The 20,036-nt window shown below is 44.3% G+C and overlaps 1 protein-coding gene and 1 non-coding gene across 7 annotated transcripts in view; both read left to right on the top strand.

Annotated features, from left to right (window-relative positions):
- Positions 1 to 20,036, top strand: part of DTNB (dystrobrevin beta) — a 231,742-nt gene that overhangs the window by 191,667 nt on the left and 20,039 nt on the right. For 4 of the 6 annotated variants that reach the window (XM_032866980.1, XM_032866979.1, XM_032866978.1 and 1 more), the window contains 2 exons: positions 3,324 to 3,420; positions 8,812 to 8,832. In XM_032866980.1, the coding sequence (XP_032722871.1) occupies positions 3,324 to 3,420; positions 8,812 to 8,832 (118 nt within the window). The remainder of the gene's footprint in view (positions 1 to 3,323; positions 3,421 to 8,811; positions 8,833 to 20,036) is intronic. The other 2 variants (XM_032866977.1, XM_032866976.1) reach the window with 1 other exon arrangement.
- Positions 10,717 to 10,789, top strand: TRNAK-CUU. The gene has a single exon. It is a non-coding gene; the product is annotated as a tRNA-Lys (tRNA).

The following is a 20,036-nucleotide window of genomic DNA, read 5'->3' as shown; positions in this document are numbered from 1 at the left end:
AGTTTCATTCCTAGGTATCTGACATCCTTCTGGTTTTGACCAATATATATGATTCCAGGAGCTGCCAATACCCAGCTAGTTTATACCTACCTGTAACTAAAGAAGATGGAGAATTTTGTTCTTAGGATTAGTGCTTATGAATCTTGACCACCAGGGTTGTCTTTCCCTCTGGATTATTATTTTTAATGGTATACTCATTACAATAGCATATATGACAAATGTGTACGATATGTAGCATAACGATAAAATGAACACACATGAACCCACATCCTACTCATATATTGTTAAACATGTGTAAGTGCCCCCATTTCCTGTTTTCCACCTTCCCCACAGAGCTCACCTCCATCCAGAATTTGGTTTATCATTCCTTTGCTTTTTAAACATTATTATCAAATATACGTGTATTCTCACATATTAAAGTGTTTAGTTTACATTTTGTTTTTTGAGCTTTAGAGAAATGTTATTATATGCAGATAGTAGAACCTTTCCCCCTCAGTATTACAGTTCAGGACCCTTCCATGTTGTTGCTTATAGCTGGAGTTCATTGATTTTCACCACATATTATAATTACTTGGTTATGCACAGCACCGGGAAAGAGTCCTGCATCCAGTCTTAAAAGTAAAGGGAAGAAAGACTTTCTAGAAAATTGAACGAGTCGGTTTCTTTTTATTGCATTTATAACTGCACTAGAAATTTAGGGAATATGAAGACTAGAAAACGATTCCATCTTAAAAATTTATAATATAGTTTTGGAGGGGCGCCTAGGTGGCTCAGTGGGTTAGGGCCTCTGCCTTCGGCTCGGGTCATGATCAGGTCCTGTGATCGAGCCCTGCATCGGGCTCTCTGCTCAGCAGGGAGCCTGCTTCCTCCTCTCTCTCTGCCTGCCTCTCTGCCTACTTGTGATCTCTGTCTGTCAAATAAATAAATAAAATCTTTAAAAAATATATATATTATAGTTTTGGGGATAAATGTGAAATAATTTTCTAGTCAGTTAACTAATATTATATAGAGTTAGTAAGTAGTATGGAAACTATATTGTAAGAAATCTAGGTAGGTGGGGGCTCCTGAGTGGCTCAGTCAGTTAAGCATCTGCCTTCGGCTCAGGTCATGATCTCAGAGTCGTGGGATCGAGCCCTACGTTGGGCTCCCTGCTCAGCAGGGCGTCTGCTTCTCCCCCTACCTCTCGTCCTGCCCCTTCTCATTATCTCCCTCTCTCTCTCAAATTAAAAAAATAAAATCTTAAGAAAGAATATAAGTAGGGAAATGCACATACACACGCTGGAAGCAGTTAGACCCATGGACGTGGTGGAAGTTGAGCTAGACCATGAAAGGTAAGGATAACGAGGATGGAATCTGGGAGAAAACATTTCAGGTTAGAAGTGGAGTTGGGGCTCAGCATGATCCCCCGAATAACTATGATACATTTCAGAAAAGGGAAGGAGTCTCGGAGCTAAGAATTTGTTTCAAGCATCCCTTGCATTAATCTTTAAAGTGCCAGTGATAGAGATAAAATTAGTTGAATAATCAAGACTAGATTCTAAAGAGCCTTATGTGATGGGTGATTGGAAGCCCTCAGAGGATTTCAAACTGTGATTGGGTTAACTTTGCTAGATGTTAACTGGGTACATACTGGAGGCGTGATAGTCTCTTAATCATTCAGTACACCCCAAGACTCATCTCCCGACCTCAAGGATTTTGCACCATGTTAGGAATGACAGCAACGCAAGGTAAAAGAAATTAAGTGCCACAGAGAAGCTCCAGTTGCTGTGGTGATTAATTAAGCAGGATCTGATACCTGCTGAAGTCATCAGGAGCAACTTCCTGGGAAAAGTGACGTGTGGGTTGGACACTAAGGAGTGAATAACATCTGGAAAAAGGGAGGAATGGCTGTGAGTCGTGAAGTGATAGGATCGGTTTGGGTAAAAGGGAACCATTAACTAGACATCCAGACATGGAAGGGAGTAGAAGGTGAGGCACTAGGGATAGGGATGTAGGTAGGGTCTGGAGCAGCACTCTCTGACACAGATGTAATGTGAGCCACATAGCTAATTAAAACTTTGCTAACAACCACGATGAGAAACTGAAAGGAAATAGGTGCCATTAATTTTAACACTATCTTTTACTTAACCTGATTTACCCAGAATATTAGCATTTCAACATATAATCAACATTAAAAAATATTAATGAGATATTTTACTTTTTTTTTTTCTTCACACTAAGGTTTTGAGATCCAGTGCATCTAATTTAGAAGAGCCCCATCTCAAGTGTTCAGTAGTCACGTGTGGCTAGTGGCTACTAGAGTAGACAGCTGAGGCATGGATCGCGCAAGGCAAGAGTTAGGGATGCTAGAAATTCTACTGAGGTTATTTCATAGGATGATGAAATGAACACTTTTTCTTTGAGCAGCCCTATAGAGTCATAAAACACTTTCATATCTTTTTTGATCCTCAAAATATTGCCATTGTTTGTAATTAGTCCCATTTAAGTGAAGAGAAAATTGAGGCTCTTATAGGGCATGTGGCTTGTCGAAGGTTGCAGTATTTAGTAAATGGTGGCCCTCAAGTCTCCTGATTTCTATTCCATTTCGCCATAATGATGGTATCAGGATTAATCAAGATAGGAGACCATTGCACATGTGAGGTAAGGTGTGCCTGGATAAAGTGAGAGATGTGGGAAGAGAAAAACACATAAATTTCTAGGAACGAATCATTTGTATTGGGTGATGAAGAATAGGGTAGAAGCAGAAAAGTATTAAAGAGGACGAAAGTTTTTAGCCATGACAACTGGAAGAAATCAGGAAAGAGAACCATTTATGGACCACAGTCTTAAGTTTGGTTTGGGACATATTGAGCTAGAATTGACATGAAATCTGTCCTCAGGAACAAGTGAATTCTCTTAGACACAAAAACCTGATGTCAGTCACACTCTTAAGGCTGGCATCTGGTGCCGAGCAGTTTTCATACACTTTCTCACTATCAGTTTAAATTTGGACTATTTCTAAATGTGGTATTTGACTTCCTGAGGAATTTTTTAAATCGCCTTAATAATAATATTAATAATACTTTTTCTCTGTATTGCTATATCAATATTGGGTGTTTTCCGAAGCATTTTTACATACTATTCTCACACCAGTAAAGGAAAGAGAGCAAAACAAATATTATCACCACTTTCTAACATGACGTAGCAGAGACTTGCTCAGCGTCTCAGACCCCGGTCAGTAGCAGAATCAGGTCAAAACCCATTTCACCTAGGCTTGGACCCTTCTTTGCAAGTCCCGTTATCTTCAGAGTTCCCTTTCTGATGGGCTTTTCCCCCTCGGACAGGCAGAGGAAGGACGAGCTGGAGCAGAGAATGTCGGCACTGCAGGAGAGCAGGCGCGAGCTGATGGTTCAGCTGGAAGGGCTCATGAAGCTGCTGAAGGTGAGCGAGCCGGGCCGCTCGCAGCCTCCCGGCGCCCCGCCTCCCCATGCCCCGCCTCCCGGCGCCCCGCCTCCCCATGCCCCGCCTCCCAGCGCCCCGCCTCCCCGCGCCCCGCCTCCCCATGCCCCACCTCCCGGCGCCCCTCCTCCCCTTGCCCCACCTCCCGGCCTCCCCACCCTCCGCTCAGCTGCTCTTCCCCTTCACGGCGGACTCCGCCGCAGCCTCCCGGGTGGTGTCAGGACGGGGTTCAGCTAAAAGCTGAAACACCGCCGCCCGTAAAGTTAGCCGTGACTCCACAAAGTCGTCGAAACTAGTGTGAAGCCTGATGGTAAAAAATGAGTAACTGGAACTAGAGTCCTGTCCTTGAGTAGTTGCTTTTATGAACAAATATAAAGGTTTGTAAACAGGATATTAACTATATATACATGAATCTTTCTCAGCGGTTTAAAGTTTCTCTTAAGACAGGTTTTCAAATATTCCACCTAAATGCGTAACAGTTATGAAGTGTCCTATTTTAGTAAGTATTGCAGCAGCAAACCAAGCTAATCAGACTCATCCTAACGAATAACTCTATTAGGAGGAACAAAATAGCATATCAGCTCTAGGTTTTTATACTGGGGCTTAAATAACTCTGGGATGATTCAGATCTCACTGTTTTTGTTGAAGCATGTATTACAACCCCTGAACCGCAGAAGAGAGAGAGGCACGCTTGGCATTTAAATGTCCTCACCTAGACAGTTTTACTGGTATTCGACAGAAATATTTACCCAGATACGGAGCAGCCATACCAGGGCACCTTTGTTCCTGCTGCTAATTCCTTAGGTCTCTGTGCCTGTGCTGTAAACCACTGTATTTTGTGGTGTGACACAGCGTTGGCAAGCCAGAGTAGAAATCACACAGTGTGGAGTACCTCAAAAGCCAGGCCAAGGGGAGTGGATTTAATCCTGTGGTAGGGGAGTCATTGAAGGTTTAGGAAATACTGGTTTGGGAAAATGTGTAGAGCAGATCAGAGAAGGGAGAAGCTACCGGAGACTTGGAGACAAATATAACCATCCAGTCTGAAGTGAGTGATGGGGTCCAGACTAGGAGTGGTGGCTCCAGAGAACATCAGCTTGGAGACTTTTCTTCAACTTCTCTATTCTAGACGAGTCCCTTCACGATGAAGCTAGTGGCATTAGCAGCTTGGGTAAATGTAGTGTCTGTGTTTTAAACTGACGCGTGACTTGCTCAACACAATCTCTGCTTTAAGTCTCGAGCTGAGGGTTTTTTTGCTTTTTCTTTTCTTTCCCTAGCTTTGGTCCCGGGGAATTTGGGTTTTGCATGGACATGTTTCTACATTAACCCTTTTAACAGAATTTCTCCTAAGAAATATTTCATGTCTAGGTAGGTCTTGTTTAAAGAAAACTTTACGCGTAAAACCTGGCCCACATCCCTCCAATAGCTGTCAGGTATCCCGCTACTCCAGCCTTGTTGCCTGCTCAAGGCAGCAAAGATGCATTTAAATGCATTTGGCTGTTGTAACCTCTGGAATCGTGTGGGGCTTTGAAAGCCCTGTCATGTGCGGTAGTCCCCTGTCGGGAGATAAAGGGATCCACCCACCCCTTGCCTGGGTCAAACTCCTTTTAGTAAGATGCTCTAGACATTACCCAAACATAGATGGGAAGGTATCCTAGGGTAATTTTTGTGAAAGGCAAAAGATTTATGCAAACTGAAAGGAGGTCAGAATATATTTCCCCAAAGTACAGTGGTGTGCTTTCTCATCAGCTGGGTGGCCCTCATGGTTCTTAGAGTTCCTGGTTCAGAGCCCCATGTATATCACTTGACCTTGTAGTTCACTTCTGATGCCTGTGTTCAAGCGCTAAGCAGAAGGAGCTGATACCTGGAACTCTGATCGCAACCCCTGAGTTTCTTTGTATTTCTAGCTTTGTCTTACGGTAAAATAAGCAGGATCCTGGTGCCCCATTTTGCAGAATCCCCTGCCACCTTCTTAAATGCCTTATAATTTACTCATCTGATAGGCTGAGGCCATTCAGAGTGGGAGGAGGAATTTGTGACACAGACCTGGAATGTTGTCTTTTTATCCATTGATTAGAACTTGAAAATCTCATACCTCTAGAGTCCAGCTTCCTAAAAGGATGATAGCACAATCCTAATTTGTGTATTATATGCACCCCTATAAGGTCACCCATAGGAATCATTGACTTCCATTAAAATTTCAAAAATGTTTTCCTACTATTAAAAAGAAATATTCACCAACCCATAATAAAAGTACACTTTAGAATCCTAATTTTAATTTCAAAGGATTGTCCTGCCTTCATTGATGTTCAGTCTGTTAGCATTTAATTCTCTCATAAAACAGCTGTAAGCACTTAGTCAAATGGACAATAAAACCACATGGTGGGATACTCATAAATTAAGATACACCACACATTAAATTTCCATTTCACAGCAAGTTCTTTCTACTGGTCAGTGAAATATAATGTACATTGTCTGGTTATCTGAAAGGTGATAATTTAAGGAAGCATACACAGGAAGTGTCACCATTGTTTATTAATTCATCAACACTAATCTTAAATCCTTTTTTGAGAGTAAGGCAGGGTAAAAATAATCATACATGTATTTAATAAGAAAATATTGGTTCCTAAATATCATGTTTAGGTATTTGGCGATGAGTAGATTTAGTACCAGTCACCAAGGAGTATCAGGGACCTTCTTAATAGTTTCTTTTTTTTGTTTGTTTGTTTTCTAATGACATAATATAGACTGACACCCAGCTACCCATGGTCAGAACATATATCTTTTCCTTACATTTTTCCCCTGATTAATGTATTTAGGTGACCTCTGTCTCAAACTTATTTCATCTGGAAGTAGTTGCATGTTGGTGTTTCACTTTATAAATCATGTTCCCAATATTCTTCTGCTTCATTTTCCATTTTTCTAATATGTCTTTTAAAACATAGTCACCAGGTGAATTCTATAGTTTTGGATTTCAACCTCATTTGCGAGCAAGGTTTAGAATATAAATTTTCATACAGATAATTGCAGTGGTTATGGCTACCTAGCCAGACATCCCCCACGTGGCAGAATCTTACATGTTTTTAGGTGACATAAGCACCTCTAGATTGGCACTTTTTAGTTACGGTATTATGACTTCCTTTAAATCAGCCGTGCCAGTTGCCATCAGTCAGTGTTTACTGACCGAAACTGACTCACTGGTAGCAAGAAGTTCCAGGACCTTGTATCTGACCTGTTATTGTGTTGCCAGAGCCTTCAAGGCTTTATCTGAGTAACTTCCAGTGAGTTGGAATACTGTAACACCATCCTAAGCAACCCTTTATCAAAGCCTGCTCCCTTCTAATCCCAGGGTACAGCAGAGGCCCCTGACTCCGAGAAAGGCTGCCCTGTGTGCCCCTCCCATCCTAACCTGGCACATGGCTTCTGCAGCTTATCATGATGTCATGTCTTTGGACAAGCTGTCCATAGCAGAGTCACCAGATGTGCAAACATGAAACATTACTTTCTGAAATTTCCTTATTCTCTTGAGCCAAAGCAGTGTTACCTCCAATACTAAACCTGGAAAAAAACGGTGAAAATAGGGAGGTGTCTTAGAAACAGTTCTGAGAACCTTCATCCTGGTCTTCTGACCTCAGCTGCAATTTCAGCCCGTCAGCATTGCCTCATCCCTCCCCCGCATTTCAGTGTCCATGTCAACACTGAGTGTCAGGAATAAAAACGTATTTTACATTGTTTAATAACTCTTCCTATGGCTGTCTGCCTTGCCTAGTGAATGGAAGAAAAGTATTCTGCCTCACAGGGAGGCCTGGCCAGGAAGGGAGATCTCCTCCCAACTGCAGAATTCCAGTCCCTTCTAACCAGAGCCGAGCATACCAGATACAGTAGCTAAAAGGTACTGACTTTGTAAGGCTAACTCAGCTCACGCTCAGGGCCCCTCTTTGCTTGGGATCCTGAGTATAAGTATGGTCAGGCAGCTAGCAGCTGGCTCTGATTACCAAGAACATCGTCTTGTGCTGACTTGGAGTCTCCTTAAGAGAGTTCTTGGTGCCCGTTTAATTCCTAGTCCCTGTCTCTCCCTTGCAGGAACAGAATTATTTTTTTTTTCCAAATTTTTTGCCTTCTCTTTCCTTTTTGTAATTGATGGGACCCTCTGAAGTCATTCTCACCATGGCCCCCAGATATGCAGACTCTGTGGAAGCAGAAGCTCTCGTCCATCCCTAAGACTTCCCACACACATGTTCAGCGAAGACAGCCCGCACGGATGGCTCCGATTTAAATAGAACCATAGCAACAGCATTTAGACTTGCACACTTGGGGCAAAGAGCAGAAGCTCCCTGACCACAGTTACCCATGATGAGCACAGGAAGAAGCAGCAAAAAGACCCGTTAAAAGACAGAGTAGCTGAAGAGCCGAGGACTGAGGAAAGAGAAACTTGGAAGTGTTTATCTCGTCTTTGTTGGGCTTCTTTCTAGTGGTGCATGCGGATAGCTCAGAGTTGACGAGTACCCACTCTGCCCACGGTCACTGGAAGGCTCTGAAAGAGAGGCCACACCTTAGCTTCATGTTTCCAGTGCTTTATGTCTCTAAGAAGTACTCAAGAACCTGTGTTGAGTTAGTGAAAAACTGAGGTCAAGAGTTCTTTTTTCAGAAGCCTCTCGGGGCCCTGAAGCAGTTTCCAGTTTATTGGAGGAATGGGGAAGCATGTGCGTCCTTGGGGGGAAAAAAAACCCACAAAGAAGCCCAAAAGCAAATGGAGAGAAGGGGACTAAATAAGAGAATCTGTGGTCAAGTGAAATTGCTAGTTTGGGGGAAGTTTTTAGACCCGTGGCTCTCAGTCTGACAGGCGTCAGAATCAGCTGACAGGCTCTGAAATGTGTTGCCGTGCCCCACCCACCCCAAGAGTTTGGATTCAGGGAGTCTTGGCTGGCACCCCAAATTTGCATCTCTGACCAGTCTCCAGGTGCGGCTGCTGCTTTGAGCACTGCCGGTCTAGAGAAATAGAGCTAACACATTTGAATATGGGGGATGGTGAAATGGACTGATTATTGGAGTGGAGGCCTCATTGAGCTACTTCTTTCAGTTTACTGTAAACAGCTGGGTGACCTCAGGCAAGTCAGGCTCCCTTGGTCTTTTTGGTCTGTAAATGAGGAAGTTGGATTAGATGGTTTCCCAGCGCTAGAAGCTAGCACTGAATGAGCTGGGTAGGGTAGAGACCTGCCGTTCACTCTGTCCGGCTGATAGTTCCCTGGTGGCGGTCGGGGCCTTTGGGGCCTGGCCTGCTGGATTCTTCTATTGTTTCTTCCAAATGTTTGTGGTGATGGGCATTAATCTCTTTCCTTTTTCCCTCTTCCTTTTCTTCATCTTCAACATCTCTAGGAGGAAGAGCAAAAGCAGGCAGTAAGTGAACTTGGGAATTCTCGCTCCTTTTGCATGATTTTCTTTCCTTCACATAACTGTTACATACCTTTTCCTCTGCTCCCTGCTCAAGTTCATCTCTGCAGAGTTAGTTATGTGTAAAACCCACAGCAGCTCTCTCTGTGGTGGTGTAAAATGGCCTGAAAGTCCACATCATGTTTACCTAGTAGAGCATGTTCCTACTTCAAACCAGAGCTTGTTGAATTTTTTTTTGAAAGTACACATCTGTTGTGTTTAGTTCAATATGCATGATTAGCCAGGCTACGACTGCATTTTCCTGCTTTTGCATTCTCTGCTGCTTCATGTCTAGAGTGACTTTTATTGCTCGAAACAACTTTCAGGGCTGTGGGGGTGACCTCAGGTCTCGATGCTATGTCATGAATGATTGTGCATGGCAATGTATAGTTTTTGTGATGACTCCAAACATCCTGTAGTCTTGAACAGGCTTCTGGATGCTGCAGCTCCAGTAGCCTTTATAACAAAGTTACCAGTGAAAACTAAGTGACTGGTTATGACCTAAGCGATTTCCTGTTCAGAGTCAGCTCCAGGAGGAGCTCTGGTTTTTAAGCTGCATGGCTATTGCATGGTGTTTAGGGAAGTTTTATGTTTGTTTCCATTTTTCCAGATAGACTTTAACCCATAAGAAAATCAATAGGGAGTCTATCCACAATAGTATACTGTATATGTGTGTCAATGTCTACCCACAATAGTATACTGTATATGTATGTAACATTGGAAGGTTTTCAAAGCATACTTTTTTTTTTACACAAGGTAAAGCTGATTATTAATTCACCTCAGGGCTTTAATGTTAAGAGAGAGAAATAGGAAATGTTTAATTCAAAACATTTACTCATTTCTTTTTCAAAAAACAAACTGATCCTTGTTTTAGATTAAGAATTGGAATATATAACATTGTATTTTTTATTTTTGGTTAGGACAATGAAATAATAAAGGGAAGAAGAAAGGAAGGAAGAGATCAAATGAAGGGAGGCAAGAAAGGAGCAAGGGAGAGACAGACTATCAGAGGGAACAAAGACAGATTATGGGATTAAGCTAGGCAGACAACCCAGAAATCTCATTGGCTTTACTGTAACAAAAGTTTGGTCTTGTTTTTTTTTTGTTTTCCTCATTCGCACATAGTTCATTGCTCTGATCTTATGACACTTCCTCAGTAGGTACATTCACATGGGCAAAGCAGGAGAAGAAGAAGGTGGAAAGTCAAGCCCAGTCATTAAATGCTTCTTCCAGGAAGTGACACACATCATTTCTACTCTATTTCATTGGCCAAAGCAAGTCACATGACCACACTTGACTTCCAGGGACATGGAAGTATAATCCTCCAGTTGGCTTGGAAGCTGCAGAAAAGCAGATGCTGGTAGTGCCTGCCATGAGTAGGAGGATGGATGAGCTTGTGTTGAGGGAAGGAAAGAACATCTCCCCTTCCGTCTCCCTGCTCCCCATCTCCCTGACAGCCTCATCTCCCTGCTGCCGGTCCAGGGCGCCACCTCACCTGTTGCTGCTGCCAGCCAGTGTTCTTCCTCTTCTCTTCCCTCTCCTACACCCTGAAGATGCACGTCACAGCTAAAACCACTTGCTGGGAACTTACTACGCCAGCAGTCTTTCCAGACCAGCATCTCCTCCTCCCTCTCTGAACGCGCCAGCTCAGACCAAAGTACCTTGCACCTTACCTGCAAACTCTCAGAAGAGGGCAGATATTATGAGTGTCTGTTTTAATGGTAGCAGTAGAGCTTCCAGTAGACATTTCCTTTTTTTAAGAATATTATGGATTGCCGTGTAATCCAAGAACCAGATATGGCCTCTTCTGGTATTTTGTTTCTCAGGTCAATTTAAAGCTGACCTTGGGGCACCTGGCTGGCTCAGTTGGTAGAGCATGTGACTCTTGATCTTAGGGTCATGAGTTCGATCCCCATGTTGGGTCTAGAGATGACTTAAAAAAATAAAAATATATTTAAAGAGCTGACCTTGAGCAGACAAGGGATTAAATAACATGCTCACTTCAGTGACCTGTGCTTCTGTCTGAGATCGTCATCCTCTTGAATTTGGAAAAATAAGAAGCTAGACCTGGACCGCTCAAGCTTGCCTCTAATACAGTTGTGTATATGTCTTGGGCTTTCTCCATGGTCGTGGTCCTGAGTTCATGACCTTGTCCTCATACTCTCGTAGGACCACCCGTGGCATGAATTGGTACAAACTGTTTTTTTCCTCATCTTTCTCCACAATGGTGTAGGTAAGACATTCTGTTCTGTGGATATAGGTTTAAATATCCTCTGTTTACGTCACAGGACCCACCCAAGGCTCAGCTCTGAGACTTAAATTTGAAATGAATCACTTTATATAATTCAACAACATTTTTAACACCTAGACATATAAAGCTTTAGAACTAGCGCCTCTGTTTTAGTCTCTCTCATTACTGAGTGAGGCAGAAAAAGGTCTTTAGCACAGAGCTAAGTTTTAACTTTCTTCCTTCCTGGGTTCTGGCTAGTATAGCTTAATTTCTTCCCTATCAAAATGTATTACCCTATATGGGTAATAAAATAATCATGAGAGACTTGTACAATGAAGAACTTACCAGACAGGCTTCCCCGGATTGGCTCCATAAGTCCATTATAGAGAACTTTTCATGTAGTCACTTTGTTGCTTCTTTCCTCATTAGGCATTATTTTGGCATTGGGGGGATCTGGGAGGAATGGGTAATGACGGTGACTTAGCCCCCCTCGTGCTGTGGGCCTGCCTCCAGCCTCAGCCACCTCTCCGGTGCCGTGAGTGGCACCAATACCTCAGCTGATAATTCTTGTCTTTCCTCTCCCCTCCCTCCCTCCTTCCCTTCTCTTTTCTCAGTTCCGAGGGTTGTAATTAAGGGCAGAACTGCCTGGCTCTTTCAGCTAAGACTTCACCAAGTGACTCTTCAACCCACGATATACCCTCCAGTTTAACAGGCTTAGGAATTAGATTCTATCAGTCAAGTCAGAGTTAATCAGGCCCAGGATAATCATCAGACTGTAATTAAAGGACTTTGTCTGCCTTTCTCACTACTGCATCCCCAGTCGCTAGCCTAGTGCCCGCCGCAGCAGTTATGCAATAAATAGTTGCTGACTGAAAACCAGTATTAACCAGACTTAGAAGATTTTTTTTTAAGATTTTATTTATTTATTTGACAGAGAGAGAGAGAGAGATCACAAGTAGGCAGAGAGGCAGGCAGAGAGAGGAGGAAGCAGGCTCACTGCTGAGCAGAGAGCCCAGTGCGGGGCTTGATCCCAGGACCCTGAGATCATGACCTGAGCTGAAGGCAGAGGCTTAACCCACTGAGGCACCCAGGTGCCCCCAGACTTAGAAGATTTTGAGTTAAAAGGCAGTGTGAATTCATAAGCTCATTAACTATAAGGGACATAACTGCTTCGAGTACCTATAGCAGTCACTTTGCTCCAGGTACTGCTGTATAATACGTCGTCCCAATCAGGAGACTAAATTATGGCTCAGAAAAGCCCTAAAAAGGAATTTCAGGGTTGCCAAAAGAATAGGCACACCAGGCTAATGTCTTAGCATTATTATTAACTCTATTTTTATTTCTGTCTAAAGAACAGATACGGATTATGTAAAATTAAATCATCCTCTTTTTTAAATGCAGACAATCTATAAAATGTGGGTTATCTATAGTTATTTGTATCACTTGAAAATATTCTGAGCTTTGCTTAGTAAAAACCCAGGGCCCGCAGCCTGGCTGTAGGACTCAGCAGCATGATACAAAACAAAGGAGCTCACTAAGGTAGCAGCAGACAGACGAGTAAGGCTGGGAACAGTGTTCACTCCTGTTGGTGCACTTGAGCTATGGGTTCCTAGTCTGGAGAGATTTCAGACGTATAAATTCATTCTAGTTACATCTCAGTGTTCCATTTTTCCCAGAGACTCCGTATACTATAAAGTGTTACAGCTGGATTGCTAACACCAAATAAAATGAACTGTCCAAGACAAGGAGTAGAGTTTATTCATGAAAGATGTTTCCTTGAACATTTCTCTGAATTCTTCTATCGGAACTCACTACCTTTTATATACAGATCAATATCAGGCTTAGAGACTCTAACTCTAGATAGTAACATATAAGGATAAGGGGCTCCCGGGTTGGGGGGTGGCCCTGATCTGCATTAGTAGTACGGTAATGGTCCAGAGGATTATAAATAGGACTCTGAAAATTCTGTAATTAGAGGAATCTTGGGGATTCTACTCTTAGAGCATTGCCACACTTGGAACCTCTCTTTTTACTTCAGTAAGTTGGGATGTCAAGTGGGATCTTGCCCCATGCCCTTTCTGATTTCCAGGATCAGACAAATAACCCACTACAACTGCACTAAAGAAAGCATGGTGTGGGCTGGCTCTTAGAAGCTGGCATCTCTGATCTGGCTGCCCTAGATATGCCTCAGAGGAAAGCCACTCAATATTTAGTGAGCCATGGTTGCTCTGTGAGGACTCTAACAAACCTCATGAATATTAACTTTCTAAGTTTAAGAGAAAGTACTTTTTAAAAAACTCTACCCAAAAACAAATGAAAACTTCCTTTGTCCATTAAAGAGATTATTGGTGAACCCCTTGATGTGCTTATGGACCATTTCCCCTCTTGTTTCACTTAACCTTTGGACACAAACTCATTTGGAAGTGATTCAGATTCACATGCCTTTAAATCTTCTGGACTCTTGGACCCCACCGTAGTGGGGTAGAAGTAGAAGCTGAGTCTACTTCTACCCCAAGGCACAGAATTGCCATTCATTTATTTATTCAGCAGTGTCTTACTACATATGTTCAAGGCAGTGAACTTGGCCTTTTGGAGGATCATGAGAGAAATCCTACAGAAATACCACCCTCAGAGAGTACGACATTATTTCACTGTTGGCATGATACCTTAAATACAGAAACACAAGCCAGGTCAGTGATACCCTGAACCACAGATACCACTGCTGTCCCCCTCAGTGCAAACTCCACAGATGTCTTTTGGTAAACAAAGATCAGTGTAGTGTCCTACATGACTTTGCCACAGACCTTTAGCCTGGGTCCCAGTCCTAGTTTGCCTAGACTATCTGATGTGCTAATTGCACATAGATGGCCTTGTGAGAGTCCCCAGAGTGGGCTCATTCATCAGTCTTGGCTCCTGTACTCACTCTGGGAATCTGGTAGTTTGTTGTTTTATTTTTATTCAATTTTTTTTCCAAAAAGAGGAAATATCATTACAATATTAAAAGTAAGTATTTGTATTTCACTCCCCCAAAACTCCTTGAACACATACCAGGAGTTTAGTCTGAGGATATAGGCGGAAAGAACATCCCCAGTGTTTTCCATCCCCTTATCAACGACAGACTGAGAGATTTCCTGCTTTTTTATTTCCCTTCTGTATTATATTTCTGTCTTTTTCTCTCATGGCCAGAATGCATACAACATGTGAAAACTATCCTCCAAGGTCTCCAGGAAAATTCTCTACACATCAAGCTGGAGAAATTGTCCTCCCACTAGAAGACCATTGAATCTCTGGGACACACTGTCTCACCCAGAATACTGGAATCTGAGTCTCGGGAAAGCATTGACAGAAAAGACAAAGTAGAAGATGACTTTTCTAGGTTCTGAGCCTGAGGACCTGGGAAAATGATGGGTACAGTGACTGAAGGAGTGAAAAGGGGAGATGATCTGGGGCAGGAAGGGGACTTTGACCTGATTTTGACCATACTGAGTTCCAAAGATTAGGCAGGCAGGCTTTTTGTCTGATCTGCTGTATATTTGGGATATGCAACTGGAATTTCAGTGGAAATACATAGCTGGCGTTGTAGATTTGGAGGTCTTCATTATAAAATTAGGACTGAAACCATAAACATGAGCCTTGGGGGAAAAACCGTAGTAGAGAAAAGGAAGAAAGAAGAGGTAGGAAGGGTAGGATTGTGAGTTCTTGTGAAAGCTCAGGAAGTTTCAAGAGGGAGAAGGTTAATAAGACAATAATATAAGGAAGCCTTTGGATTTGACAATCAATAAGTTATCAGCAACCCTGAAAAAAAATGTTCAGTATAGACAGCTCTGAACGATAGGCTTTGTTTTGTCCAACCCCAGGCCCCTTTGGTTTCAACCAATGAAGGAGAAGGAACCAGATCTTTAATCTGCCGTATCGAATTGTATGTGAGTGGGTTGCTCTTCTGAGTCATAGACATTCTTGACAAAACCTCACTTCTTTTCTATCTGAACATGTGCATTGCCTTTATAAGCCTGTTTCCTCATCTGTAAACTTCAACTTCACAACCCTTTGGTCCTTTCATCCCTGATACATGTCGGTATAGTGCGGGAAAGGCTGTAAACCAGGAATGGTCTAAGAAAACCAACAGGATTCATTAAACTCGTGTCTCCTTTTGTGACTTTGAAACCCTCCGGCCTCCCTTTGTTGTCTGGCTTTCTTTCGGTAACCAGCTCCTCCCTCAGCGTTGCCTCATGCCAACCTTCTACCTCCCACTCTTCCGGGCAAAAGAAAGTATCCTAAGAAAACATCAGCTACTTCCATGAAGGCCTCTCCTTTGGCTTATCTCTGGGATTCTTGGGCTTCCGCAGGAGGACGGGAATCCCCAGCGCTCTCTTTCTGTTAGACCTCACCCCAGCATCCTCTCTCGGTTCGGGATTGGATCGATGACCCTTCACTTTGAGAGACTCTATAGGCATTTCATCAAATCCCGATGCTGTACCTGTCTCTGGTGTCTTACAGGCTGATCTCAGGCTGGTTTTGCTGGTCCGTGTTATCCATAATGCCAAGGTAGGGAGCTTTCTGGCCTAGAGTCCTTAAGTGAGATGAACATCTGCTTAGTTCCAGCCAAAAGAAGTGTGATATAAAGGGTGCAGGAGACTTCTGCGCTCTCCTCCATTTGCTGCCAACCACTGGTAAGTGGAATCACTGGCATTTGGCCCTGTAGGATAGATGACTGGAAGCTTTAAAAGAAAGGTGGTGGGGTGGGGAGAAGGGGGAAGGGATAAGGGAGGGAGCTAGAAGGAGGAAGCGCGAGAGAAAAGAAAATAAGAAAGGAAAGTAGAAGCATGTTTTATAAAATTAGAGGCAGTGCAGAGAGACAGTTAACTGCTGCTAACATGGTACCTTTAACAAGGATTTATGGGGTGCCTGGGTGGCGTTAAAGCCTCTGCCTTCGGCTCAGGTCATGATCCCAGGGTCCTGGGATGGAGCCTCGCATCCCGCTCTTTGCTCGGCAGGGAGCCTGCTTCCTCCTCTCTCTCTCTCTCTCTCTCTCTTGCTTGCCTCTCTGCCTACTTATTTGTGATCTCTGTCTGTCAAAAATAAATAAAATCTTTAAAAAATAATAATAATAACAAGGATCTGTGCCAGCTCCATACTGAACTATAACCCTCTCAGTACTGTTAGCTCTGTCTTTTTTTTTTTTTATAAATCCTTCAGTACTTTTATTATTATGTGTTCTTACTAATTTAGATACACATAACACTCACTATGTATTCATTGCTTTCACATTTCAAATTTCAACTCCTGTATTTAAGCAGCTCGGACCTCAGGAAACCAGGAGAGAACCTGGGAGACTATGAAGCCTGTAGCTGGCCCACCCCGGGACACCTTCCAAAGGTGCAGAACATGTGAGAGTTTACTCTTTGGCCCCTTTAAGGTCCCAAGCTAACCTGAGGCTATGGGTGACCTACACTTCCTTCCAAGCAGCCCGCCACCTGGGAAAAGACGACAATTTCACCCTCAGCCAGGTTCTCGTCCTCAGCACCATGGAATTGTGGGCCAGATAACTGCTGGGGCCCGGGGTGGGGGTGGGGGGCGGTGGTGGGGGAGGGGCTGACCTATACATTGCAGGGTGTTTAGCAACACCCTTGACCTCCACCTACTACTAAATTCCAGCGGTAGCTCCTGTCCCCCCACCAAGCAGGTCCTAGCAGATGAAATTACTGCCAGTTAAGAAGCACTGCCCTGAGCCCAGAGAGCCTCGCTCTGTGACACCAGCCTGAGCCCCAAGGCATTCTCAGAATCCCTGAGTCTGAGGCTTAGATACTGACCGGATGGTGGAGGATTTCCAGGCCATGTTCCCAGAAAATCACTCCTCTGTCCATATTTCCTGCCAGTGCTCTGTGTCCACGCACCCTCTCCAGGCTTCCGCTCCTCTGCACGCTTGCTTTTTTACTCCAAAAGCCTGCTTGTGTCTCTCTTTCCAGTTCCTGCCGCCTTCCTTCATTCCAGTCTCCATCATCTGGCCTCTGGTCTTTTGGGAGAGCCTCCACGTGGGGCTCCTTGTGTCCTGTCTCTGGCTGCTCAGCCCCTCCTTCATGTTGTGCCAGAACCAGGTTCCTACACACACACAGCACTGGCCATGCTGTGGTCTCCTCAGGAACCTTCCTTATTAGCTCCCTAGCTCCCTGTGCCACTGCCCCCAGCAGGGCTCAACAAGCATTTTTTTTTTTTTTTAAGATTTTTCTTTATTTATTCGACAGATCACAAGTAGGCAGAGAGGCAGGCAGAGAGATAGGGGGAAGCAGGCTCCCCGCTGTGCAGAGAGCCCGACACGGGGCTCGATCCCAGGACCCTGAGATCATGACCTGAACCGAAGGCAGAGGCTTAACCCACTGAGTAAACCGAATCAGAGATATTATGTAGGTACTTATATAACCACTTAAAATGTAACTGTTTCAAAATGTGAAAACCATTCTTAGCTCGTGGACTGTAAAAAAGAGGTGGCGGTGAGCCGGATTTGGCCGTGGGCCGCGGTTTGCCCATCTCCGGCCTAGTAAATAAACTAGGCAACCATTTTTTAAGGCCCTGGATCATGGTGGCACACACTTCTCTTTCCTACCATATGTCTTTGTGCTCCCTACATGCTAGCCACCCCCTCCTTTTCCCCCGCCTGCAGCCTCTTCTCCCAGCACATCCCCCTGTATTCATGCCCTTTCCTCGCCTGGATTGCCCTTCCCGAGACTTTTCTGCCGATTGAAATTATACCCCTCAAGATACTCTCAGATGCCACCTCTTCTGTGAAACCGTACCCCGTTGCAGAAGGTCAGAGTTACACTCTCTCGCTTCTGTGCTTGTCCTTTGGGCCTCCACTGAGGCACGGATTCCACCTTCCTTTGTATGCTAACTGTGTACACGCCTCAACACCCCGGGGGACTGTGAGCCTGCTGGGAGCGGAGACTTTGTCCCTTTGTAACCCCCCCCAGCACCTTCCAAAGTAGCACAATGGCAGGTAGGGGTCTACTGAGCTGGAGTGTGAAGCATTTCATGTTTATCCACACCAGCCTGTAAAGATATTATCCATGGTGCATACGGAGAATATGAGGTGTGGAAAGGTTAAGTAAGTTACCCGAGATCACACTGCTAGTAAATGGCAAAGCTGGCATCCAAACTAGGTCTACCTATAACTGCAGATCCCGGGCTTTAACCACTGTGCTATATATGGCAGGGACCCAGTAAAGGATGGTGGTGTGAGTAGGGTGCCAGACCTCCCCACGCAAGTTTTGCATTCCTGAAAGTAACATTTACATTTGACTCATTGAATTTTAAAATATCACGGATAGGTTCTGGGTACCTGCCTGATCACTGATTTAGCTGTCTGAATGAGGACCATTCTCTTCTGGCAGTCTATTCTCGTTTTGTTTCTAATCATGCGATCTGAGTGTTTGGTATTCATTTTATAGGGATTTTCCCCTCAATGGGGTCCCTGATCATTTCACCAAGAACTGACTTGAAAAGCCTGCGATGAGAGCTAATGGAATACCATTCTCAAGTAGAGCCGGACAAACGAGGAGAAACAAACAGAAAGAGGGTAATCTGGTCTTAGAATTTATGAGCTTCCCTATCTGAAAGTTTAAATTTCAACTTCTTTTGATCTTGAGGTTTATGGTTTTAGTAGATTGTTCTTTGTCTCTGCAACTTAGTATGCATTCTTCCTTCTACTAAGAAAGATAGCTAGACACTTGCCCCTCACCACCCCCGCCGCCCCAAGCCTCAAGGAAAGCTTCATCTTCTGCATAATTTAGTTTAACTTGACTAGGGACAGAATCATGAAGATCAAGAAATGACCTTCTTTTGCCCATTGTCAATCCAGAAGCTTCCAGCAGTGCTCCAATTGCTCCTCCCTGTCTGCAGCAGCTGACCCCACGGCCACCAGAGCTAGGGACAGGCTCTCTGTAAGCCTGAGTTTCCCAGAGTGATGTGGGACAGAGGGACTTCGTGGCAGACATTTTGGTGGCGCCATCCTGTCCTTCCATACACACCTGTGTATGTTCATGGCATAATGGTGGGAAGAAAAGAGATCATAAAACTAGACAGCTCTTCTCTGTGGTGTTGAGAAGCAGAATTTACCTTTACAAACTATCGGCTTGCAGGCAGCCTTTGCTAAGATGAGGTCTCCCGGCGTGTTCCGGAGCTGTTTCTGTCTCACCCCGAAGGGAGGCACGGCCGCTGCTTTGCTCACTGCCGGGCGGATGTCTTTCTCGGCTCCTGCACCTCCCCCTGTCCTGTCTGCAAACTTCCATCCCTGATGCCCATGAGGCGGTTATTTCCAGGCCTTCGGCAGGATGGGCAGCGCGGCCCGCACTATCCTCTCACTTCCATGCTGGATGAGGCTGCCGGATTTTCCAGCGGAGCCGCTACCAACACCGGTTCCAAATAGCGTGTGGGCTCTGGTTTACCTTTTCTTGAAGGAAAAAACCCATGCAAAGTTCATCCTTCATACATCCCATTTCTCTCCACCGTCAGGGCTGCCTCCCCTAAATTTCAGACTTACGTCTCCTTTCCCTCGGGATTGTTGTTTTTGTTTTTTGTTTTTTGTTTGTTTGTTTGTTTGTTTTTGGTGTGTTTTGCTGTTGTTTTTCTGAGAGGGCCTCCAAAAATCGGCAGCAAAGAGGCCAGTTTGTTTAATTTAAATACACTGCAGCAAAATGAAGGTAATTGTCCACAAAGGCCATCTGCTACCTGGCAGGTATCCATGAGTCAGAGAGAGAGAGAGAGATGGAGACTAAAGTGTCTCCTTCTGTTACCATGAGAGTTTCAGGTCGGGCTGTGTGTGTGTCCGTGTGTATGTGCGCGCGTGTGCGTGCGCGCAGAGGATACAGTTGTCAACACTCCAGAGAGAGGGCAACAACTCCAAATCAGGCTTTTTGCCACAAGTCACTTGGGGCCTGATTACCCGGCT

This window comes from Lontra canadensis, unplaced genomic scaffold, assembly GCF_010015895.1.
Source record: "Lontra canadensis isolate GAN:19392208 unplaced genomic scaffold, GSC_riverotter_1.0 scaffold32, whole genome shotgun sequence".
Lineage (NCBI taxonomy): Eukaryota > Metazoa > Chordata > Mammalia > Carnivora > Mustelidae > Lontra > Lontra canadensis.
Note: the sequence above shows the minus strand (reverse complement) of the source record. Positions and strands in the feature narration are given on the sequence as shown.